The 24,036-nt window shown below is 31.5% G+C and overlaps 2 protein-coding genes across 3 annotated transcripts; one reads left to right on the plus strand and one right to left on the minus strand.

The window, feature by feature from the left end:
- Positions 1 to 4,390: 4,390 nt before the first annotated feature.
- Positions 4,391 to 5,896, minus strand: LOC9324916. The gene has a single exon (XM_021035929.1). It carries the CDS (start codon positions 5,364 to 5,366, stop codon positions 4,434 to 4,436), a length of 933 nt encoding a protein of 310 aa, XP_020891588.1. The 5' UTR covers positions 5,367 to 5,896; the 3' UTR covers positions 4,391 to 4,433.
- Positions 5,897 to 19,531: 13,635 nt separating this feature from the next.
- Positions 19,532 to 21,839, plus strand: LOC9324917 (sucrose transport protein SUC1). 2 transcript variants are annotated; one of them, XM_002887350.2, is made up of 3 exons: positions 19,532 to 21,101; positions 21,194 to 21,257; positions 21,390 to 21,839. In XM_002887350.2, exons 1-3 carry the CDS (start codon positions 19,842 to 19,844, stop codon positions 21,605 to 21,607), a joined length of 1,542 nt encoding a protein of 513 aa, XP_002887396.1. In that variant the 5' UTR covers positions 19,532 to 19,841; the 3' UTR covers positions 21,608 to 21,839. The 2 variants fall into 2 exon arrangements, with proteins under 2 accessions (XP_002887396.1, XP_020890486.1); XM_021034827.1 differs by having other exon boundaries at positions 19,682 to 21,101; positions 21,205 to 21,257.
- Positions 21,840 to 24,036: the final 2,197 nt, after the last annotated feature.

Genomic DNA, 24,036 nt, shown 5'->3' on the forward strand with positions numbered 1-24,036 from the left:
TGGAAGTACACAAAAAAGGAGTTCTTCAATGGAAGAAAGTCAGCGGAATGGATTTCAACCAAAATCTGTCATCATTGAAGCCACGATAATTTAGCCCATATCGTAAATTGAATAAAAGATGCTGAATTTGTTTATCCGTACCTTTGTTTCTGATGCAGCGAGATATTTGGAATATTTCCAAATATCTATTATTATCATATTTTAATTAATTAATTATTATTGTTCTAGAATATTCTATGTTTTAGGGTTTTATTATAAATAGCCTTCTTAGGCCTCCTATTGTATTCGGTTGTTTTTGATTAATAAAATTAAAGAGCTTTTGATAAGCACTGAGAAGAGTATTCTCAAACGAAGTCTTTGAAGTCTTTGTTTATCGTGAATCCATTGATCTCCGATAACAATAGAATTCCGAGCTACGATTGTCTTGCTTGAGATCCATTGATACTCAAGATTACTTTCGTAATCTATCCCTAGAAGCTTCCGCTACGTCAGTTGGTATCAGAGCCGAAACGGTTCTTCGTTTACCATGTCGTTCGGGTGTCTCTATCAAGCCGATGAATTTCTGTTTTCTTCAACAGAAGATTTGTATGGGAAGTACAAAGAAATTTATGGGCCTCCGGTTTATGACGTCTACGAAGAAGACATATTCGTTGATCACATAGACTTTATCTTCATTGATGGATCTTTTAATACAAGGAGAAGGCAGAAGGTGGATTTTTGTGTTGAAAATAACAACACTAAATTGTTATTATCACATAAAAATATGAACGTGGCTTTTGTTGATACAAATTCCAAGTGTCTCCTTCTCAATTTGTCTGCAGCACATGGGCAGCACTCTCACGACAATAACGAGAACGAAGAAGATGTGTGTGTCAATGGATTGAAGAATCATGATGCAAATTGGGCTTTTGGGAAAGAAGAGCTAGTTAAAGTTCTTCATCGTAACAAAGACGTGGAGACCAAGTTTCAAATTGAGGTGCAAAATAATTTTAACTTCAACATGTCTTGCTTTAGAATTCATTTAAATTATCCGTACCTTTGTTTCTCTATTCATTTATGTGGTTGAGAGTAATTTTGGAATTAGAATTCCATCATGATAATATTATTACAAACTTTGCGTTATTATTTTAATGTTTTGAGATTTAATAAATTTTATTATACTTTTTTTTGTCTAACATTTTGTATTATGTGGATATAAATTCGGATAATAACAAAGCCACAATATGAGCAAAAACCCTTATACCAATATGAACGCAAACTATAATTGTATATGACGTCTGTTTTAAATATATGTCGTGGTCGAATATATTCATTGTGTTTGTGGGGGTGGATTCGAATCAAAACATGGCATCACCTAAATCGAACCTATAGATGTTTCCATGCTCTTTGAAACTATGATCATGCTATTGGCCCTACCCTATTATCGCCACCTACTCTACTATATAAGTATGCATGTGTGAAAATTATCTGCACATTCACACATATTCATCGTAAGTGGAAAAATTACTATAATTGTATATGACGTCTGTTTAAAATCATTTTACTGATCGAAGCTTTTTTGACAAAAGAATCTAGACTAATGCATAAATCTGCAACTATGTTTAGTAACCACTAACCAGGAAAAAATTGTGCCATTGTGTGTGTGCGTCACTGAATATATAAACATTTTTATCTGATTTGTTTCTTAATTCTATTATGTATAAATGTTTTATATGCACCTTGCATAATAATACCCTTTTTGTCTTTGGTATGAAACATGCATAATACTTTCTACCAAACGATTGTTGGTCATTCTCTCTAACTCCATTGGCCAAATTTTTTCAAGGCATTGTGTTTGTGAAGTCGGCTACGTACACAACCGGGGCCGGCGCAGAGGGCAACCACCGAAGCCACCGATTAGGACCTCAAAATTTGAGGGCCTTTTTACCTAAAAATTTGTTAAGTTTTCTTATATACAATAATTTTTATAGGGCCTTTTAAAAATATTGTGGACTTTTAGAGACAACTACAACATTCTTTTTAATGGTAAAAATCTGATTTAAAAGAATTTTTTTTTTATGGGCTTTAATTTTGCTTAAGGCACCTAAATTTACTGTGCCGGCACTGTACACAACCACCAACATGCAGAACCAAGTGGTAGCGGCAAATTGTCTTGTGAATCTACGAAGATCCATTTATGTTAGACTCAATTTTTTTTTTCTTTCTAGAATTCACTTCTATAGCAAAATGTAGATTGTGAAACAACATGTGGATTTTATCCTAAGATATCTCGATTGTAAAAAAAAAAATCAAGAATTTTACTTTTACTGATTCACAACCAGAGCCGGCTAAGACCATCAGCAATGGCAAATGTGTTTGTGTGGATGTAAGTATTTTTTTAGTATTATAATTTAAAGCAAAAGAGAAAAGAGAAAGAGAAAGAAAGAGAGAGATAGAGAGAAAAAGTGTTATACCCGAGTGTAAACTTACACCCGAGTGTGATGAGAGAGACAATTTTTTGGTTTTTTTAATACCTATACCCCAAGACTCACACTCACCTGCTTGTGCCACTGCTGATGCTCTAAGAGGCCAAACAAAATAAATTTTGGCTTGCGGCCAAAATAACTATATATATTTAACCGGCTTTTAAAATTATAAAAGTTGTTAGTAGATCTACCGTTAAAAGCATGCCCAAGAAATATCTAGACTGACAGTTGGAGTCATACTTCCTCTCAATTACAATTGAATATTTTTTTCCTAGGCCTTAATATTCTTTTTGCTTGGAACCCTGAATTATATAGGGACGGCTCTCTTCACAACGAATACATAAATCATGTAATTGCAATACATATATGATAGACCATCTGCAATAGTTAATTTACATAAGTTACCAAAGATAAATGCTAGTACTTTTCATTGAGCACATATTTTGATTTAAAATACTAGGTTACATTCAAATTGGGTCATGTCTTCTGAGGTTACAATTTTTATAGAGCAAATTTTCTTCTAACTTTACTGATCATTGTCACAGATTTAGACGTTGCGAAATAATGTATGTGTATTTTTTTTTTCAGTCTGAATAATGTATGTGCATATATATTAAAAAAAAATTGATTAATAGCACCACATGGGTTAATTTGGACTCAATTAAATATAAGTCACTCTAAGAAGGGTTATAATAGTTTTTTTTTTTTGTCAACCACACATTAATTATTAAAAAAATTCATTGATTGGTTACCTAATTAGGAGGAATAGTGCTTACAAAAGTAACTTCAATAAATAATAGACGGAAAGAACGGGCTAAGCAGTCCGCCTTGACATTACATAAACGAGAGATAAGGGAAAGCGAGAAAAAGGGGAAAGAGACACGAATCAAACCAAATTCGTCTAGTTGATTGGAGAAGGCTGGCCATTCTTCAGGTGATTGTACCATCGAGACTAACTCTGAGCAATCTGTTTCAAACGCCTGACAATCGATCCTTCTTGAAAAGATATTCTTCATGGTCCAAATTAAGGCTTCCATCTCCGAGTGAAGGGGGGAGGGTCATAATAGTTTAAAACTTTAAATCCAGATTCTAAACACCTGATTCGACCAATTCCTAGAAGTGGCAAAGCAAATATTCTACAAGAAATTAATTTTATTGAGACGAAGTTTAAGACTAATAATATACGTCACCAATTTGTGACTTTTTTGATACGTTTTTTGTGACTAAATATATTTGTCACAATTTCGTAGTAATTTCGTCACAAAATTGTGACGGTTTAGATCATGACCGAAATTTGTGGCAATTAGCGACAAAAATATTACGATTTTATGACCGAAACAAGTGTGAAGATTTTGTGACGTATCTATAGTCACAAATTAGTTACGAATTTGTAACGAATATGGGAATCACAATTTGTGACATTAGAGTGACTAAATAGTAGTCATGAATTGATACCAATGAGTGACAAAGTATTTTGTTATAAATAGTTTCGTAATTTTGTTACAATTTTGTCCCAATGTGGACTGATTAACAACATTTAAAAAGTTATCATCTTCATTTATTTAAAAATATTTGAAACCGTTATTACTTTAATGTATTTTTGTTATAATATTTTTAGATGAGATAAAGACTATTTTTCTTATTAGATAAACTTTAAAAGTATATATTTAATTTTAATTCTAATCCTAGTAAAAATAGGAATCGATCTTATCGATCAACATATATATTATCTTGTTTATGTGGAAGGACTTATAAACACATTATAATGGATTACATTTGATGCAAATAATAATATACCCCTGAAAAATGTCGTAATTATATATCTTATCCAGTAATTATGGTTCCTTCGTGTAATTATCTCCAGTTTAGTTTTGTTCAAGGCATTGATAAGATAAATTTTTAATTGTGAGCTGAGATTGAATAATGCCTGTGTTATTTTTTTTTTGTCAAAGACTTGTTTCCATTTCATCAACAGAAGTTCAAGTACAGAGATAACATGGGTGCAAAGATCCCAAAGTTTAAGAAAGCATTACAAAGAGGGGCATACCCCAAAACTACCAGAAGATAACTAAAATAGATCGACGAAGGTTCCATGAGAGCTTTGAAGCCAAAGCTAGATAGCATTTGGACACATGTGAGATCACGGTTTGTCGAACGAGCCTCCATGAACAAATCAAAAGATGGCGAAATGGTCACTGTCAATAGACAACGTGACGTTAGTGAAGGAGCCAGAGACGAGTTTCTATCCGGCAAGAGGGGTTGTAAACAGGGCAGTGCAACTGTAAAGCTCCGATTCAGTACGTTTTCGAAAACGGATGAAAAATCTTCTAGGTCAGAATGCGGAGAGGAGCACATGATTATGAGCTTGTTAGAAATGACATTTAACCGGTGTTTAAAGTCTTTTGCAAATGCTACCATAGGAGAACATTTGGACACAGAAGATCTGTAGCTACAAACAATCCTCCAACAATTTGGAATCGGGAACAGTAGACTATACACCTTCCAGCTCTTAGGTTCATAGGACTTAGCCAAGATTAACACTAAATCCAGGGTTCTCAGGGTATAATTGAAAAACCGTAGCAATGAGGGTGATTCCTCTCTCAGATGGTGTCTTCTGCCATTGAGGTGGAGGGATCGACCTAACTTTTGACTACAGATCGACAAGAAACAAAGAGAAACGGACCTGGGCTTTATGTCATTTAGACATGGATCGCTCGGTATGGGCTTGGGCCTTTGGATAGGTAATGGGCCGAAGTTGGGTTCAAAGCCTTCTAGGCAAAACCCTAGTTTTGCTGCGGTTGGCCACAGATCTGAGAGAGCGCGGCGGCTTGTCGGATCTGTTGAGAAGCTTTGCCGTGAGGGAGTGAGCTCCGATATGAGAAGATTCATCGATAATAGCATATGAGCATGGTCTGGAGCTGGGGCGGAGATCTTCGAAGCCGTAACCGTTTTTTAAGTGGATAAGCTTCACCGAGAAGAAATAATCGTCGTGCGCCGTCGACGCCTCCCCCAAACAAGGCGCATCTGAAGGTCCAATAGAGAGCTCTCTTGCCTTCAACGAAGTCCGGGGTGAGATTTCTTCAAGAGTGAGCAGAGATCCAGATCGAGAATCTGCTCTTTGGTTAGACGGTTCTGTTGAGGATGGTGCGAGCATAAAGTATCTGAAGGAGATTGAGAGAACAGGTTCAGATATGAACGTTTCCAGATACGCTCGTCGTCCGTTGTTGCTCAGTGGTGAGGCTCCGGTTTGTTGCAAGTGGTTCGAGAGAGTTCGAGAGGGTTCCAAGAGAGAAAAAACTTTTGTAAAACGAAGGAAAATTAAAAGCAGGCTTGTGTATTGAATTAGATGGGGATCGGAGTCCCGACGCCGGCAAACGAAGGCTTTGCCGGCGCCGGAGGAAGATGACATAAGAGGCTTCTCGATACTTGTGTCAGGGAGCGTTTTTTAGACTCAATTGATATACGTTTACCATGTTCGCCTGTGTTATTTTTATTATTTTTTTAAATGGCCGGTGTAACGTTGACCGTATACTAGTAAAAAAAACATGTATAGCCACAACAATTTTAGTGGCTGTGGTACAAAATTCGTGGCTATATGCTAAAACAGCCACTAATGGCCACTTAAACGTGGCTTTTTTATTTCGTGGCTTTTCGTAGCTATGTAGCCACGATCTAGTCACGCGTATTTCGTAGCTGATTTCTCACGGATAGCCACTTATATATTCGTGGCTCTACAAGTCTACAGCCACGAAAGTAATCCTGACTAATTCGTGACTTTTTCATATAATTTTAATAAAAAAAAAACGGAAACAAAAAAGATTATTATTTATAAATTAAAATGTAAAATTAATTTATTTATAAAACACAATGATTTTAACAAAAAAAATTAAAAAATGTTTCACGAGATGTCTTCTTCTGTCAAGCATCTTCGGTGGTCTCGTGGCGTCGGATCTGGTGGCTGGACATCAGATCTAGGAGCTCTCATTGTTGCCCGTTGAAAACATTACAGCAATCGGAACTTGGATCAGACTCCATGGCTGATGTGACGGCATCGTTGCGTTGAAATCCATGGTTGATGTCACGGCGCCGATCCGTTGAACTTTGTCAATGGTGGTGGTGAACGACGTCTTAGTTGTGGCTTAGTCTTCTATGTTGTAGTTTTGGGGGTTGGCGGAGGAGGTGTGCTCTCTTGGATGAGGAGAAGAGGTGGAAGGTGGAAGGTGACGAAGATGAGAAAAGAAGAGGAAAAGAATCAGAGAGAGGCCCACTTCACCAGCTCTACTCATTGATTCACACACTCACCTGCAATCTCTTTCTTTCTCACTCTCCAAGTCTCCCCCTGTGAAAGCTGAAATGAGAGGTGGAAGGTGACGAAGATGAGAAACGGAGAAGAAAAACAATTGAGAAACTTTGTGTCCGTTGGATATAGTTTATCAACGGTGGAGAATAGCAAAAGAGCAATCCATGTCTCTATGAACTAACCAATAAGAAGTCATTATTATTTGGTTTATTAATTTTGCAATTTGCAGTAGTATTTGGTATATTAAATAGAAATGGTAGACAAAATGTCTTAGTTGTTGGGTATATTAATTAGATTTTGTTTTTAGAGTTTATTGTTTAATTTCTATAATGAAAATTTTAATTAAAGTTTAGATTTTAGGATTTGGAGTTAAATTGAGGGTTTGGGGTATAGATTTGAAATGTTTGATTTAAAAACTAAGAATTTTATAAAAGTGTTGGATCTTAATTTTAATTAGGGTATACATTGGTAATTAGATTTTTGTTTAGAGTTTATAAATTTAGAGTTTGTCTTTAAGATTAAGGTTTCCGTCTAGCCACGGATAAATTAGTGACAAATTCGTGGCTATATAATAAAATCAATTCAAAAATAAAATAATCACGAAATTTTTGTGGCTTTTTCGTAGCAAATAGCCACGATTTAGCTATGGAATAATTTCGTAGCTATATTTAGCCACGAATTTGTTACAAATAAAATCCGTGGCAAATATTAGCCACAAAAAACCACTAAATGCCACGAAAATTGTCACGTTATTGTTAAGTGACTAATTCGTGGCTGGAATGAAATTAGCTACGAATGTCCATGGCTAAACCGTGGCTATACGAAAATTTTCTACTAGTATATATTAACTTATTAAGTATTAACCAAGTAGTGGGAGATCGCAGTTCCACTTGGCCCATGAACCGGTGGGTAAATCAAAATATACCCATTTTATGAAACTGCAAAATTTATAAGAAGTTTTTCCTATAAAAAAAATATTTGTTGGAAACCATAAACGATCAATACTATTTTTCTTCTACTTAATTGAATTGAAGACTTAAAATAATAATAATTGAATTCTGGTTTTATTCTATTCTATCTGATTGGGAATAATTGGTATGTTATTTTAGTTTGTCTACCAAAAAAGTTTGGAATATATGATATTTCTAAACAGCAGGACAAAAAATAAATACATAGAGAAGCATATTGAAAGAGACAAGACCTTAGTAGACACATGAGTTGAAGTTGATGTTGATAATAATATCTTCACTATACTGAATCCTGTAATGTCAAGAGCGTGTTTATATGTTTTCGGTAATGGTAATTATTGCAAAATTTTATAATAGTTTGAGACTCGCATGATATGCAGTTTAAGTTTCTCTAAGAATTCTTTTCACTTTTACTTTGTCAACGAATTCTTCTTATTTATGTATCAATATCATGATTTTTTTTTTGAGATAAAGGATTCATTGATGTACAAGAAAATTTTATAGTAATTCTATTTGAGCATAAGTTATCAACAAGCAGTACAAATTCAACCTTTTTATACTATTTTTGTGAATATTACTTTTATTAGCTCAGGCTGCTCAGCTTTTATAAAGGAACAGTATTAAATCTTACCTGTAATACTTTTTACTATTCAATTAATTTCTATGACCACAATAAAACCGTGTTTTCAAGTTTCTGACGTGTAAGTGAGTCATTTAAATAAATAATGGGTCAGTGGATTTCTTTTGGGAAAAAGGAAAAACTGTGAGTGGGTGATTTAAATCGTCATCAAATCTAAATTTTTACTTTTTGAGGTAAAGGCAAAATATAATATTGAGGGATAAAATAGTTTGATATTGACAAATGAGACCATCTTAATTCCTTAACTGATGCCCCATGACGCTACGAAAAGGTATGCCGTATGCGTCAACGTCATACAAATAAAAACCCTCCAATCACAAAACAGACCAATTGGGCTTGATTTGCAGTTTTAGTAATTGCGTGCCAAATATGTAAACTTTTAGAGTTTTGGAACCAAATATGTTTTTTTACATGTGAAACCTTCACTTACACAGTTATATGATTGATATGCACATGAGAATCATTCATACCACTATTCTTTTGCCTTTCAAAAACGTAAATGTTTACATAGTTACATAGTTGTTGTTGTTTGGGTAAATTTTAACCCGTTTATATAAACAGTTACAGTCTTATGGTTTTTTTTTTTTGAGCAAACAATCTTATGGTTCGTAGTTGTTGTTTTGGTAAGAGAACAAAAATGGATAAACGTTTTAAGAACATACTATTTAACTGTCCATTGTCTTTTCTTTTCTTCTTTTTTTGGGCAAAAAATGTCATTGTCAATACGTTGTTTTGTATGATAATAAATTTAAAATTTAAGCGTTTATTGATAGAAAAACTATCATATGAGATCTAAAAAAGGTATTAAAATTGCAAGATTTTAGATATTAGCTTTCAGTGAAAAAAAAATCAATTTGGTTTAGTTGGGCTGATATACTCTTGAATTCGATTAATTTGGCTACAATATTATTTTATCACGAACCACAAATGTTTTGTATTCCAATTTTGGAACACAATTGAAAGTTTTTGGGGAAGGAATCTCTATATCTTTAACAATTGTAGCTTATCTGTAATTTGTCTCGGCAGCTACAAAACTCCAAACTTGGTTTATCATGTAAATTTAAAAATCTATTATTTTCTTTAATAGAACCACGTGAATCGTGATCCAACCAATTGTATTTTGTATTCGTCTATACTCGAAATAGAGATTATTATGGATTTTGTCATTTTTTAATAAATCTTATAGATTTGCCATTTTTGAACATTTTAAAAATTCAAATTTATAATTTTTTTTTATCTCTAAAAATAAACTGAACCGACTAAACCCAAACATAACGGAAAAAAACGCATAAAAAACGTATTTTTATAACTTAAAACTGATAAATCCATAAAATTTTAACAAAAATAGAAAATCCACAAATGCCATTCAAAAAAATGGTAAACTCATAATTAATTTCTCTAAATACGTTGGAATATTTTGGTTTGTAGTACTTCTGTTGCTATTGTGCAAGTTAGTTAATAGAATTAGCAGCATCACCACAGTTCAAAACTACTCCCTCCGTTTCGTTTTAGTTGTCGTTTTAGGACTTAAATTTTGTTTCGTAATAGTTGTCGTTTTAGGTTTTCAATGCAAATGTTTGGTAAAAATTCCAGTATTATCCCTATTGTTTTAATGTTTTGGCCAATGAAAAAATTTATAAGATATATTAATAAAAAGTAAAACAAAAAATTTAATGTTTTTCTTAATTTGTGTGAAAAAACCTTAAACGACAACTAAAACGAAACGGATAGAATATATGTTTATTATAAATATAAATACCAAAAGTACAAATGAGTTCTACTTTGGTGTGCAAATCTAATACAGTGGAACCCATTTGTACTTTTGGTATTTACACAATTTTGTTACAAGAGAACGTCATACTGAGATGAAATGGATCTTTAATAATTCCCCGACATGGACATTGTTGTGTATAAATGCACCTTTGAATATTAAAACGTGGCTACTTTTTAAGGGATCCATACATTCTATTTCTATTTTTGCTACTTTGTATAAATTAGAATGGGAAAATCACATTTTTAACCCTGAAAGTGTAACTGGGTAGCACTTTAAACCTCGAAAAAATTCTACTCACTCTATAAACCACCAAGATTATTTTACTAACACTTTAAACCTCCAAACTACATTTTCTTTTTGCAAAGCTATAAATGATGATGTAACAATCAATTTATCTTTGTTTAATATATATTTATTTAATTTAATTTAAATTTTAATTAATTTTATTATTTATTACGATTTTGACGATTAAAAAAAATCATCATTTTCGACTATTCACCATCCGACCATATGATTTTTATTCAGTTCATTGTATGTGTTCACCATCTTTTTATTCAATTGGTATTATGAGATTCCAATTTATCCACTCGAGAGAGTGAAAACGCTTATGGATCAGTCTAGAAGATTGTTTCAACAGTTTAATAAGAAATTTCATGCTCGGACGGTGAGTAAACGAAGAAAATAAAGGTTTTTTTTTTGTTTTTTTAGATTTTTATTAATTGTAATAAATAATAAAATTAAGTAAAAATTAAATTAAATTAAATAAATATAGATTAAAGAAAGATAAATTGATTATTACATCATAATTTATGGCTTTGCAAACAGAAAAGCTAGTTTGGAGGTTTAAAGTGTTAGTAAAACAATCTTGGTGGTTTATAGTGTTAGTAGAATTCTTTCAAGGTTTAAAGTGCTACTCAGTTACACTTTGAAGGTTCAATCTTAGGATGTTTCAATATTAGTCCACACCATTTTGTATACTCTATTTTATTAATTTAAATCTCAGACCTAACTTAAATAAAATTTCTTAGTCATTTCCAAACCATTTGATAAAAAATCACGAATAGCAATTTTTTTTTTGTCAATTACGAATATCAAGCAATCTAATCTCTGTAACTAAAAGAAAAAAGGAAACAAACTAGTGAGCTGTGAATTTCGTCATGACCAAATAAACATGGTCCATCTTAAAAATCGTTTGGAAACTTGCCTTAATGCTCTTTGTTTTGTTGTTGCTGATAAAATTAAATATTTTTCTGTCTCTTTCGTGAATTTATTACTTTTGTCTTTCTAATTATCTGTAGCATCGTATTCTCGAATCAGTCAATTTGTTACGTCATATTTTGAAACCCTAAAATGTATTACTAAATATTATCCTCAATATATTTGTAAGAGAACTCATTTAAACCAAAAACACGCAATGTCGGTAATTTAAGTTTCGTTTTTTCTCATCCACTATACTTTAAAACCCTATAATTCGTCTAATTTAATACTGATAAATGACTAATAAAGTCTTTAAAAAATCCGTGTTTGGAGAGAAGACGAAAGAGGCTAGCTGAGTTGCTCACATATAGTAAAACAATTATTGATTGATTGAACTTGGTTTTGTGATGGTTTCGATGAATCTAAAAAAAATGCTCTCAAATCTGCAGCTTTGGTTTCACTTTCTAAACAGATTAATATTTCAAAAAAATTGGTCGGCACAAATTTAATTTTATAGTGTTGTAATTAATTACCGCGATATAAATATTCTATCGTTAGTTATAGCAGATCATAAGAGTATGGGAGACTCACAAAAATGCCTCTTTTTCAATACCTCTTTTCAAAAATGCCCTCTTTGGCTGTCCATTTTTAAAAATACCCCTTTTTATATACAAAATGACTAAATTACCCTTATTTTAATAAAAGATATCACAAATATATAAGGAAATATAACAAAATTAGATCCACAAAATACAAAATATTTTTTGGGGGGAAAGTGATCCCGCAATTTTTCCCGCCAAAATACTTGTAAAAACTTGTAAAACCTTTAAAATACCTTGTAAAATTTTCCCGTAAAATTTTTTCCCGCCAAAATTTTTTTTTTGCGGGAAAATTGATTCCGCATATTTTTTGGCGGGAAAAATTTACAAGGTATTTTAAAGGTTTTTTACAGGGTATTTATCAGGTTTTACAATGTATTTTAAAAGGTTTTACAATGTATTTTAAAAGGTTTTACAACGTATTTATAAGGTATTTATAAGATATTATAAGATTTTACAAGCTATTTTATAAGGTTTTACAAGTTATAAGGTTTTACAAGTTTTTTATAAGGTTTTACAAGTTATAAATACCTTATAAAACCTTATAAGTACCTTGTAAAACCTTTTAAAATACATTGTAAAACCTTACAAAACACTTGTAAATACTCCGTAAAACCTTAAAAATACCTTGTAAATTTTTCCCGCCAAAAAAATTGTGGAATTTTGCGGGAAAATTTTTTGGCGGAAAAATTTTTACGGGAAAATTTTACAAGGTATTTTAAAGGTTTTTACAAGTGTTTTGGCGGGAAAATTGCGGGATCACTTTTCCCGCTAAAAAATATTTTGTGTTTTGTAGACCTAATTTTGTTTCAAATAAGGATAAAATGGTCATTAAAAATTAAAAGAGGGCAAACTTAAAAATAGACTCTCAAATGGGGCATTTTTAACAATTTCTCTAAGAGTATCTACAATTCACGTATGTTAACGTACGTGTTCTATAATACTATTATTATAGTTATATAATTGGAAATTATAGCTAGATTTTATTTTTTAATTGTTTATAGTTGAAAATGTAGATATGTTAGGGACTTAGTTTTTGTTTTTTTGTTCACTAAAAGAAAAGATTTTAGAATTTACAAATGGATATATAAACGTATACAGCAGAGATATGATGGAGTTAGACAATCTAACAGACGCATGGTTCAATCTGCAACATGTAGGAGTTTCTAAAAAGCTTGCACTATGCACAATTTCTTCATTGTGTGTAAATATTACAGAGGTCTTCTCTATATGCACTGGTCTCTTAATCAACACATACAGTTGTATCTTATTACAACCAAAGATTTATGGTTACATACTTACATATCATAAAATGATTTGAGGGTAAGTAGGTCATGCACCCGTCATGCTAGAACAACCAAGGACAATAATAGAACCGAAAAAGGATTTGACTATTCCATACATAAAATGGGTAGATTTTTCTGTTTTAAACTTTCATATGACGATATTATGTGATTCTGTAAAAGCGAAATGAGATAGGGAAGAAAAGTCAGAGATGAGGAAGGAAGGGATGGGGAAAATCCGGCGGAATAATGAGGACGAATCCATAGAACAAGTTGGCTAATTTCAGATTCAATTCAGACGCAACACTTCTTCTCACAGACATTGATAGAGTGATGGAGAGTGGCTTTGTTTTGTCTGTTTTGTTGTCCTTTTAAAAGTCAACCAAGTCGCTGCGTGGTCCCACGTTTCTATTTGTTTTGGCTATTTTTCAAACTAAAAAATAATTTGAGAGAGAAAAGAATGACAGATTCGTTATAATGTTAATAACTTATAACCACAACATTCATAATTAAAATATATGAATTCAAATTTTTATGTAAAATTGAATATTTCAAATGATAAGATTTTGAATATATTAATAACTCGATATTTTCTTGGATCTAATAATTTTCTTAAGGCAATATCAATAAAAACCAGACCAACGTATGTTAAATCATATTTTTGAAGCATGAAAAAGGACAAAATGCATAAACTATTCAAAAAAGGACAAAATCCACAAATGCCCTTATGAAAAAGGACAAAATCCGTAATTTATTCAAAAAATAATTTGAGAGAAAAAAGAATGACAGATTCGTTATAATGTTAATAACTTATAACCACAACATTCATAATTAAAATAGGGTGATTTAGGTGAATAACCAAAAAAAAAAAAAAAAATTAGTTTTTTAGAAAGAAGGTAGAGAGAGATAGGAAGAGAAAGAGAGTGAATAAGGAGGTTAGAGGTTAGTTATTGAATTAAAGTTTTTTTGTTGGTTAGTTTTGCCAATTTTCCATTAAAATATATGAATTCAAATTTTTATGTAAAATTGAATATTTCAAATGATAAGATTTTGAATATATTAATAACTCGATATTTTCTTGGATCTAATAATTTTCTTAAGGCAATATCAATAAAAACCAGACCAACGTATGTCCGTGAGTAGGGTAGGTTACTAGGCTATTACCTACCATGTTCCTTCATTTCTACTCATCTTTGATCTCCTCCAATTGCAAGTTGCCTCGAAGAGAATGTGTGACGTTACTTTTTTTTGCTGCCTACCGACCATTCCGTTTTTTAAAATTGGATTAGAACACTGAATTTACTCGAGTATCTAATATATTAAAACACCGGAAATTCACTCGAATATCTAAAATAGTATAATGATGATCAAATATAATACCTATTAACGTTTTCATTATTTTGTATTTTTTTGATGAAAATGATTTTCTTCCAAATATAAATTTAGTTTAATTTTAACGACAGTTTTTTTTTTTTTAATATAAATTTTGATTTTAAAACGTCTATAGTCAGACCAAAATTATTGGACAAAGGCTAATTTCCTACATTCAACATTTGGTAAAATTTCTCTTATTTTAGTTGTATGAAAAGTGTAAACGATGTTCAAATAAGTGTGATATAGCCAAAATATTTATACCGGTTATCATTCACATGTATAAATTAGCAATTTTGTTACAGTTATTTTGTTTATATTTTAAAACTAAATATCTGCAAACAATCCAAAAATATGTGCATCTAACAAATTTAGCAATTCTCCCAATTTAAGATGGAAAAATGCTATAGTTACATATTTTAAAAAAAAACAAATTGCTAAGTTTTTTTTGGTGCCGTCTAGCTATAAATTAACCCTATGCATGAGCGGTCTTGCGTTCTTTGGCTACAATTTTCACCTACACTATCATAATCATTGATGTTTTTTTTGAATAAATTATACAGAAAATAATAATAGAAAATCCACGAATATTATTTTGATGATAACTTCAAAAGACAAAAGATATGGGAATCTGAGACTAAGAGTTGAAATTAGAGTAAAGAACAACAGGAAAACAACAGAAGATACAACTCAAGTCCATGCGATATTTCAAACTGTCAACTTAGAAGTGAGTACATCAAATATTAAACGCATATCAATACAAATTCAACTTCAATTTCTTTTTGGCGATAGTTTAAACGGCTAGATTTAATAATCAGATAGGTCTTTTTGGAACTAATCGTACGCTACAAATCTTCCTTCCAACCTTTTTATTTTTCCTATTACTTTTATTATTTGTATTATTATAAATTATAATCTTGTATAAATTTATACGGTGTTTATTTATGTGCGCTGTATCAGTTTAAATGTTTTATAAACGATTTGAGGAATCATTTTTTACAATTTTTATATATGGTCTAATGTTTATTTTACATATATATGTAGATTAAATTCGAAGATTGATACTGATATAAACTATTAAATTACACATTCAAGTTCAAACTGTAATTGTTTAAAACAAAAATAATATAATTTGTTAGTAAGTATGAAAATACAAGTTATTTTTGCTTTCCATACCAATATACGGGTATAAAATATATTGTAATTAAAATATTATAATGTTATAAAAGATTATTCTGTTTAAAATGAGTTTATTGTTAGTGTCTTGTGTGAGATGTAACTAGGGACTATATATGTAAGAGATTAAACTTTTTACAGAAGAAAAAAAAACTAGAAAGAAGAAGAGATAAGTTTTAGTCAATAGATAAATTAGATATGTAAAATAAAAAATAATTGGAAGATAAGAGTGTGAACAATTATAGTTGGAGTGTAATTAGAGAGGTCAATGAGTCAACAACTTCCCTCGAGACCTTTTTGACAATTATGCGCTCTAAACCAACAATGATGTCCAATCCCAACATCCTAATTGCGCCACGCCATATATCATATTTTATTATTATTTTATAACTATATTTGGTTGGCCTTAGTGTTCGTTAAAAATAAGTAAACCACTATAAGAAAAACTTTTGTGTTGTGCTGGTTTTGGAAGCTGTCGAAACCAAAACTGTAATTCCATTTATGAGTAGACAAACATTCTACCACAGTTTATTTTTAGTCTTTTTTCGATGGTTAAGAGTTAAGACCAGTTCGTTGATTCCAGTTGAAGTAGATTAAAAACTAGTAATTGTTTGAACATTAAACATTTTATGTGAAGCTAAGCAAAACATAGATATTGAATAAACTTATTCAACGTGATCCTAAGGTGGTGCAGAGTGAAATATTCAATAGTTGTGCGATGATTACAGTTTTGAAAAATTGTTATCCATTTTTTACGTTGTGTGATTTTCCACTGATAATTAGATGAAAAAGCGAAAATTATAAACAGTTCTCTCTCTGAGAATATTATTGTTAGCTAGCATTCTCTTCGTTCTGTTTTTCTTTTACATTATTTTTGTTGATCTCCTTTACACTTTTCTAGTGTTCTAAATTAGTAACACTGGATTCTCCAGTGATTAATATGTTGACTAATCTCATAGAATAATATAGTGAATAGTTGAACTTTAAAAGAAAATTAAGCAAACAAAAAAAAAAAAAAAAAAAAAAATTAAGCAAATACTCATTGCCTAGTCATATTCAACTACGAGTGCATAATGATGGGGCGAACCACAATCTTTTTAGGCTAAGAAACTATAAGCCTCTTTTGGGGTCCCGATCCCCGACCCTATAATTTCGGGGAAAACAATTGTAATTTCATTTTGACAAAACCTTTTGAACTTTAATGTGGTTATATAATTCATGTTACTTGTATTTTTGTCATGCCCCTGAAACTATATGCAAATGAACTGCATTGATCTAATGACCACTTTGTTTTGCGGGAGACATTGAGTTTATTTCATTTAGTGGATGTAATTTTTCTGTTACTTATGGGTCATGAATAAGATTTTGTTAAAAAAAACTTTACAAAGTGATGCAAATATTTTGAACCTTGTTTGTGATGTTTAATGCTGTATATTTGGCTAACATAAGGTCATATAACATAAGACTTGGTGATGTTTAATGATGTATATTTCGGTAACTGATTTCTTATATATCACAATTTAGAAAGATTCCGATATATTTATTCACTTTTACGCACTATATATATTTTTTTTTCGTCACACTTTTACGCACTCTAAAAAAATATATATATTTAGATATATATTCATTTGTACTCTATTCCATTTGAGGGTATTTCCTTATAAAAATATTTCATAGTCATTCACCTAATTAAGTTCCAGAATTTGGTTATCTACCTAACTAAATCTTAAATAAAGATTGACGATTTGTATATAAACAAAAAGGGTACGTCTTATGGATATTTCTATAGATGCAAAAAAATAATTTAGGTGTTCTTTATTACTCTTGCTTCTTTAAAAAATTATATATATTCTGTCATTACTATTTTGAAATTATGTATTGTCTACCATACAAACTTTTTTAACATTAATTTTTCAGATATATTCTTCTGTGGTTTCATTAATATTTAAGTTTGCGATTCACAGCCAATCAATATGTTTTAGATATTACTAAGCAGATAGACAGGTAAAACAAATTGTTAGCACAATCTATTAAGCGAATGGAAAAATAGTTGAAACTACGGTGAAAATTAACAGCATACATATATTGGAACATAAGTCCAAGTAGTTGAGACTTGAGGGGTTGACAAACATGTGATCCGATCCATTTGAGACTAACTAGTTCACAGACAACTAAAATCCAAGAGTTCTACAAGTAAATGCTTTGGTTATTTTAATATCTTTTCAAGTCGTCTGTCCGGTTGACTTACCTATGATGTCTGAACAAAAGAATGTAGTAAATAGTATAATTAAAATGTTTAATTGGTCGGATAAACAATCTAAAATAAATGGGAAATGAAGTTTTGAGTGTTGGGATAGTGATCATATCTTGCATTACAAGAAACAAATTATAGGGTTAAATTTTCTGTCGCAAAACTTTTCGTTACAAAATTGGTTTAATTTTGAATATGTGACAGAAACTAATTGATAAGTTAACTTTATTAAACTGGGTTTGAGACAGTTTAACAACTAGCGGTGGACTAATAATCATTCTTTTCATTTTTGTTATTATTACTGCATGCTTCTATATTCGTCATTTGGTTGTTACAAATATATTTGATCTTGAAATTAAATTTGAAATTCGTCACTAGTCAACAACATAATTCCAAAATATAATACTAATTTTTTTTCGCAATAACTTCATCGCCAAAAAAAAAAATGTCACCATACAAACCAAATGTTTTTAGTATTGTTTGTGATCAATCCAAATATGATAAAATTAATTTAATATTTATAACGCGGATATTAAAAGTTGGATCGAAAGACTTGGACGTCAAAGATAACGTTTGGTGTACAATCTTGGACATGAAGGATAACATACTAGTTGGGATTGTTCAGATAAAATTGAGTGCATCAGTTTTGGAAAGTGTTTGGCCACTCAGATCTTTGTGAGATACTCTCTCGACTATGATTAAGGCGGAAAGATAATGACGTGATCTAAAGGTGTGATCAGAGAATATTTGGCAAAATGCTTGATCCATTACTGTAATTGTAGTCGGATATATCAGTACCTGATCCACAACCATTATTACATTAGATACAATTATTTGACGGCCTGAAAAAAAAAGTGTATATGTTGCCCAGAACTATCTCATGATGTGCTATGAACTCGTGAGTTTCAAGCGTTGGTATATAAGTCGTTTTTCCTCCTTAAATCAAAGTCATTTCTTACTCTTTTCTAGATAGTTCAGTCTTTTATATTTTTGTGAACCAAATGAATTATTAGGACGATTCACACTTATTTTATTTGTTTGCCAAACAAAATATTATATTTTTTTTCTCCGTAAATCAAATGTGACTTATTTTAGAGTACAAATAAATATATTTCCAGTTATTTTTAACTACTTACGTGGTCTCTAATTCAAAAGTAATAAATAATAATAAATTAACTACCGGTTTGAACCAAATTTTTTGAATAAATTAAATCTTTTTAGGTCAAATTTGCTATATTGTTTTATTTTCATGATTTAAAACTACACTTTTAAAATTTTTGTACCCAATCGGAATCATAGAAACTTTATTGTTTAGCCAAACAAAACGGTACTGAATATCGGAACTTTTAAAGAGAGTTGAATAAATAAAAAAACTGTGAGAGAGAAATTGAATCAACGTCAAAGTCACTTGATGCAAGAAAACAGCAAAACCAATTAAATCCCCGTAAAAACAGAACACAAAAGAACAGGAGAGTTAATGTCCTAACTGACACGTGTCCCTACCTTGCCATACACTCACACTATTAAAATTTCTAACTGTGTCTCTTATCCGGAAAATAATCATCTCCAAGTGTAATAGAAAATTAAAATTAAAATATCATTTCTTCTTCTTCCTCGCCTATAAATACAACTTCATTCTCTCGTCTCCTACATCACAAAACAAAAACCTCACTTAAAAAAAAAAAAAAAACAGAGAGAAAGACAGAAAAAAAAACCAAAAAAAGAAAAAGAAAAAGGAAAACAAACAAATTTTCTTTCTTTTTTTTCCTCTAAAGTTTCTATTTTGTCTATTCGTGTGTTTTTTTTTCTTCCTGATAATGGGAGCCTTTGAAACAGAAAAACCAACTAAAGATGCGGCGGCTCTAGAGACACAGTCGCCGGAAGATTTCGATCAACCATCACCGCTTCGTAAAATCATCTCCGTCGCTTCCATCGCCGCCGGTGTACAGTTCGGGTGGGCCTTACAGCTCTCTCTTCTGACTCCGTACGTTCAACTCCTTGGAATCCCACACAAATGGTCATCTCTCATTTGGCTCTGTGGTCCAGTCTCCGGCATGATTGTTCAACCAATCGTCGGTTTCCACAGTGACCGATGCAGGTCCAGATTCGGTCGCCGTCGTCCTTTCATCGCATCCGGAGCCGCACTCGTCGCTGTCGCCGTTTTACTCATCGGTTACGCTGCGGATTTCGGTTATAAAATGGGAGATAAACTTGAGGAAAAGGTAAAAGTACGAGCTATAGGGATCTTCGCTCTCGGGTTCTGGATCCTCGACGTTGCCAACAACACCTTACAAGGACCTTGCCGTGCTTTCTTAGCGGATTTAGCCGCTGGTGACGCTAAGAGAACGCGAGTCGCAAACGCGTTTTTCTCCTTTTTTATGGCGGTTGGAAACGTTTTGGGATACGCGGCTGGATCGTACACTCACCTTCACAAGATGTTTCCGTTCACAATGACTAAAGCTTGCGATATCTATTGCGCGAATCTCAAGACTTGTTTCTTCTTATCCATCACTCTCCTCCTCATCGTCACCGTCACGTCTCTTTGGTACGTTAAAGACAAACAATGGTCTCCGCCGCCGCGAAACTCTGACGACGACGAGAAGACCTCAAGCGTTCCTTTGTTCGGTGAAATATTTGGAGCTTTCAGAGTCATGAAACGTCCCATGTGGATGCTTCTCATCGTCACGGCCTTGAATTGGATCGCTTGGTTCCCATTTCTTTTGTTCGATACTGATTGGATGGGTCGTGAAGTGTACGGTGGAGATTCAGATGGAAATGAACGATCGAAGAAACTATACAGCCTTGGAGTCCAATCTGGTGCAATGGGATTGATGTTTAATTCTATAGTTCTTGGTTTCATGTCACTTGGTGTTGAATGGATTGGTCGGAAATTAGGAGGAGCTAAACGGCTTTGGGGAATTGTGAATTTCATCCTCGCCGCTGGTTTGGCCATGACGGTTCTCGTTACTAAACTCGCCGAGGATCACCGGAAAACCGCCGGTGCTTTAGCCGGACCGAGCAGTGGTATTAAAGCAGGAGCTTTAAGTCTCTTTGCTGTTCTTGGTATCCCATTAGCTGTAAGTACGCTTTTGTGTTTTGTCTTTTATTTTAAAAAACTTCTTGCTTTGCTTAAACTAACATTAATCGATTCGTTATTTATTATTTATAGATTACTTTTAGTACTCCGTTTGCTCTAGCGTCCATATTCTCAAGCTGCTCCGGTGCAGGCCAAGGTAAACATTTATATATTTTGATTAAAGTTACAAATCTGTGGGACCGTAATTGTTCTTTTATTATTTATTGGTTTCATCCACCTTATGCAATTATAACATAAGTATTTAAATTGTTTTTCTTTTGTATTACAGGGCTTTCTTTAGGAGTTTTAAATTTGGCGATTGTGATACCACAAATGATAGTATCACTTGGAGGTGGACCTTTTGACGCCCTTTTCGGCGGTGGAAACTTACCGGCGTTTATCGTTGCAGCAATTGCAGCGGCGATTAGTGGAGTATTAGCGTTAACCGTTTTGCCTTCACCGCCACCGGATGCCCCTAAGGCAACGGCCATGGGAGGATTCCACTAGTTTACTATGTTTTTTTTTAATGAAAATCATCAAATACATTATTACTGTGCAAAACTGCAAAACCCAAATAAAGAAAAGAATGGATAAAATGATAAAATCTAATAAATCTTGGGTCGTCTGTATTTCACCCTTTTTTAGTTTTTTTTTTCTAAACTTTTGTCACTTATTTTAATTTGAAATAGAATGTGGTTTTTTTTTTTGGCCCTTCAATAAGATTTGTGTGTTGAGTACAGTTTTTTACTGTTTGCTTCGGTAACACAAATATCCAACTAGAGAAAAAATTTCCCTCTTCCCTCAGAAATATAAAATAAAATTCGGATAATAATTGATGGCAATTCTTTTATACATAGGGAATATAAGTTGAACAATTTTTATAGTTTAGAATGATTTGGGTAATAAAATAACTTTATTTGAGGAGAAAAATAACCATTACATTATTTGATTTATAATTTTTAAAACACTTATTAGTATATTAAAACTATTCTCATGTAAGTACATCAAATTTAGACCTATAAGATATTAAAATATTAAATATTAAATTAGAAACCTTAAATATTCTTGAAAACAACTAGTCTAATCAACATGGCATTTTGTATTTTATAAACACACTTTATTATAATATAAAATATATGTTTCTAGCATAGAATGACAATTAACAACCTGGTTATTTATTACTAAGCAACAACCTAAGTTTTTGAAGATCATACATTATCGTATATAATTATATCATTTTTATGATACTATATAATGATATAATTTTTTATCAACAATATATAGGCCTGAACCAACATTTTACATATTATTATATATAATATTTTCCATAATTTATTGAACATATTAGAAATGTTCATACTGCTTAATGATGATTGATGAGTAAGAACAGGTAGTCCATATCCATTTTGCACAATTCGGACTAAATTGCTACAACTTCGTCAACTGGCAAGTAACTAGATTTCAGGACACATCAAATCAAAGCAAAGGAACAAAGGCAGACAAAAATGAAAAAAAAAACAAGAATGAAGGCCTTTGGGCTAAATAATTGTTTTGGATACATCAAGATTTCAATGATTGGATAAGTTTGAGGCTTTCTATAATTGGGCCTCGATCAATACTCTTTTTAAAGGTGTATGAGCCCAGTCTTTTGATAATCCACATTGGATACTCTCACTTTACACATCCGAAGAAATAAATCTTGTCTTGTTTGTGTATTTATTTTTTGGTCAAATGTCTTGTTTACTTTGTAAAAAACGGATAATCTGCTAAACTCTGATTCACTTACCAAATTCGTCTTTCAAGAGTCAAAATTTTTTACTTGCTAACTGTATTTCTGGTCCGAAAAATAATAATCTCTTAATTTGGAGTTTTGGACCCAAAAAACATTTGATAAGTTTGAACGTTTGAATTGAATAATTATTTGTTTAGTTCCATATATAATTAAAACTAGATTTCCCTTGGTTGCCAAGAATTAAAAGGGAGAAGCAAATTTCCTTTGTAAGTTCCTTTCTTCAAAATCCTTATGTCGATAATATCTTATCTACAATTTCAGCCTCATAATTTATTATGGTGAGATTCATTAACTTAATTATATTATTCGATATCTTTCTCTAATCCGGTCATATATCTTATGCAAATATCCATGGGTTTCATCCCCTTATGCAATTTACCAAAAATGTATGAAACATGAATATTTAAATTTGAAAACGTGGATTCATTTTTGTACATGACTAGATTTTAACCCGCGGTACACCGCGGGGCTATACTTTAAACAAAAGTTTGAAAATTATCTATAGATATAACCTATTGTTTTGTTTGGTTAAATATACTTACATATGTATATATTATATATATTACCCCGCGATACTTCGGGTCGATTTTTTATAACAATAATTTTTAAATTTTAAGTTGTATTTTTTGTTAATATTATTTATTTTATTTAGTGTTTAAGATTATATAACTGTATTTGATTGTTAATCCAAGGATTTCACCCGTAGTATACCGTCCCGTATTAATATCGACCCAAACCCGTCCCACCATATAACCCGTCCCATGAAATTAAACATCATTTTGTTATATTTCTTTTTAATAATATTTTTATTTAAAAACATATACAATTCGAGTCAATTTATAAGTTTGCTTTAAAAAACATATAGTTGTAATGTTTTTATTATAATAAAGTAATAATATATAGATGTTGCTTACTATAGTTATAATTAAAACCAACTAAAAATCTAAGTTTAGTGTTGATTATGAATCATAGTTACGACCAAAAAAAAAATTAATCAAATACAATTAGTGTAAATTAACTAATTAAGAAAACAAACAGAAATATAACAAAACTTGCTTTAAAATCGTTAACAAAAAAAGGAAACATCATATTTAAGCAAGATCTTTGGAGCCAAAATCTTTTTTTCATATCTTTTATTTAATTT

The sequence above is a fragment of the Arabidopsis lyrata genome, assembly GCF_000004255.2.
Source record: "Arabidopsis lyrata subsp. lyrata unplaced genomic scaffold ARALYscaffold_2, whole genome shotgun sequence".
Taxonomy (NCBI): Eukaryota; Viridiplantae; Streptophyta; class Magnoliopsida; order Brassicales; family Brassicaceae; genus Arabidopsis; species Arabidopsis lyrata.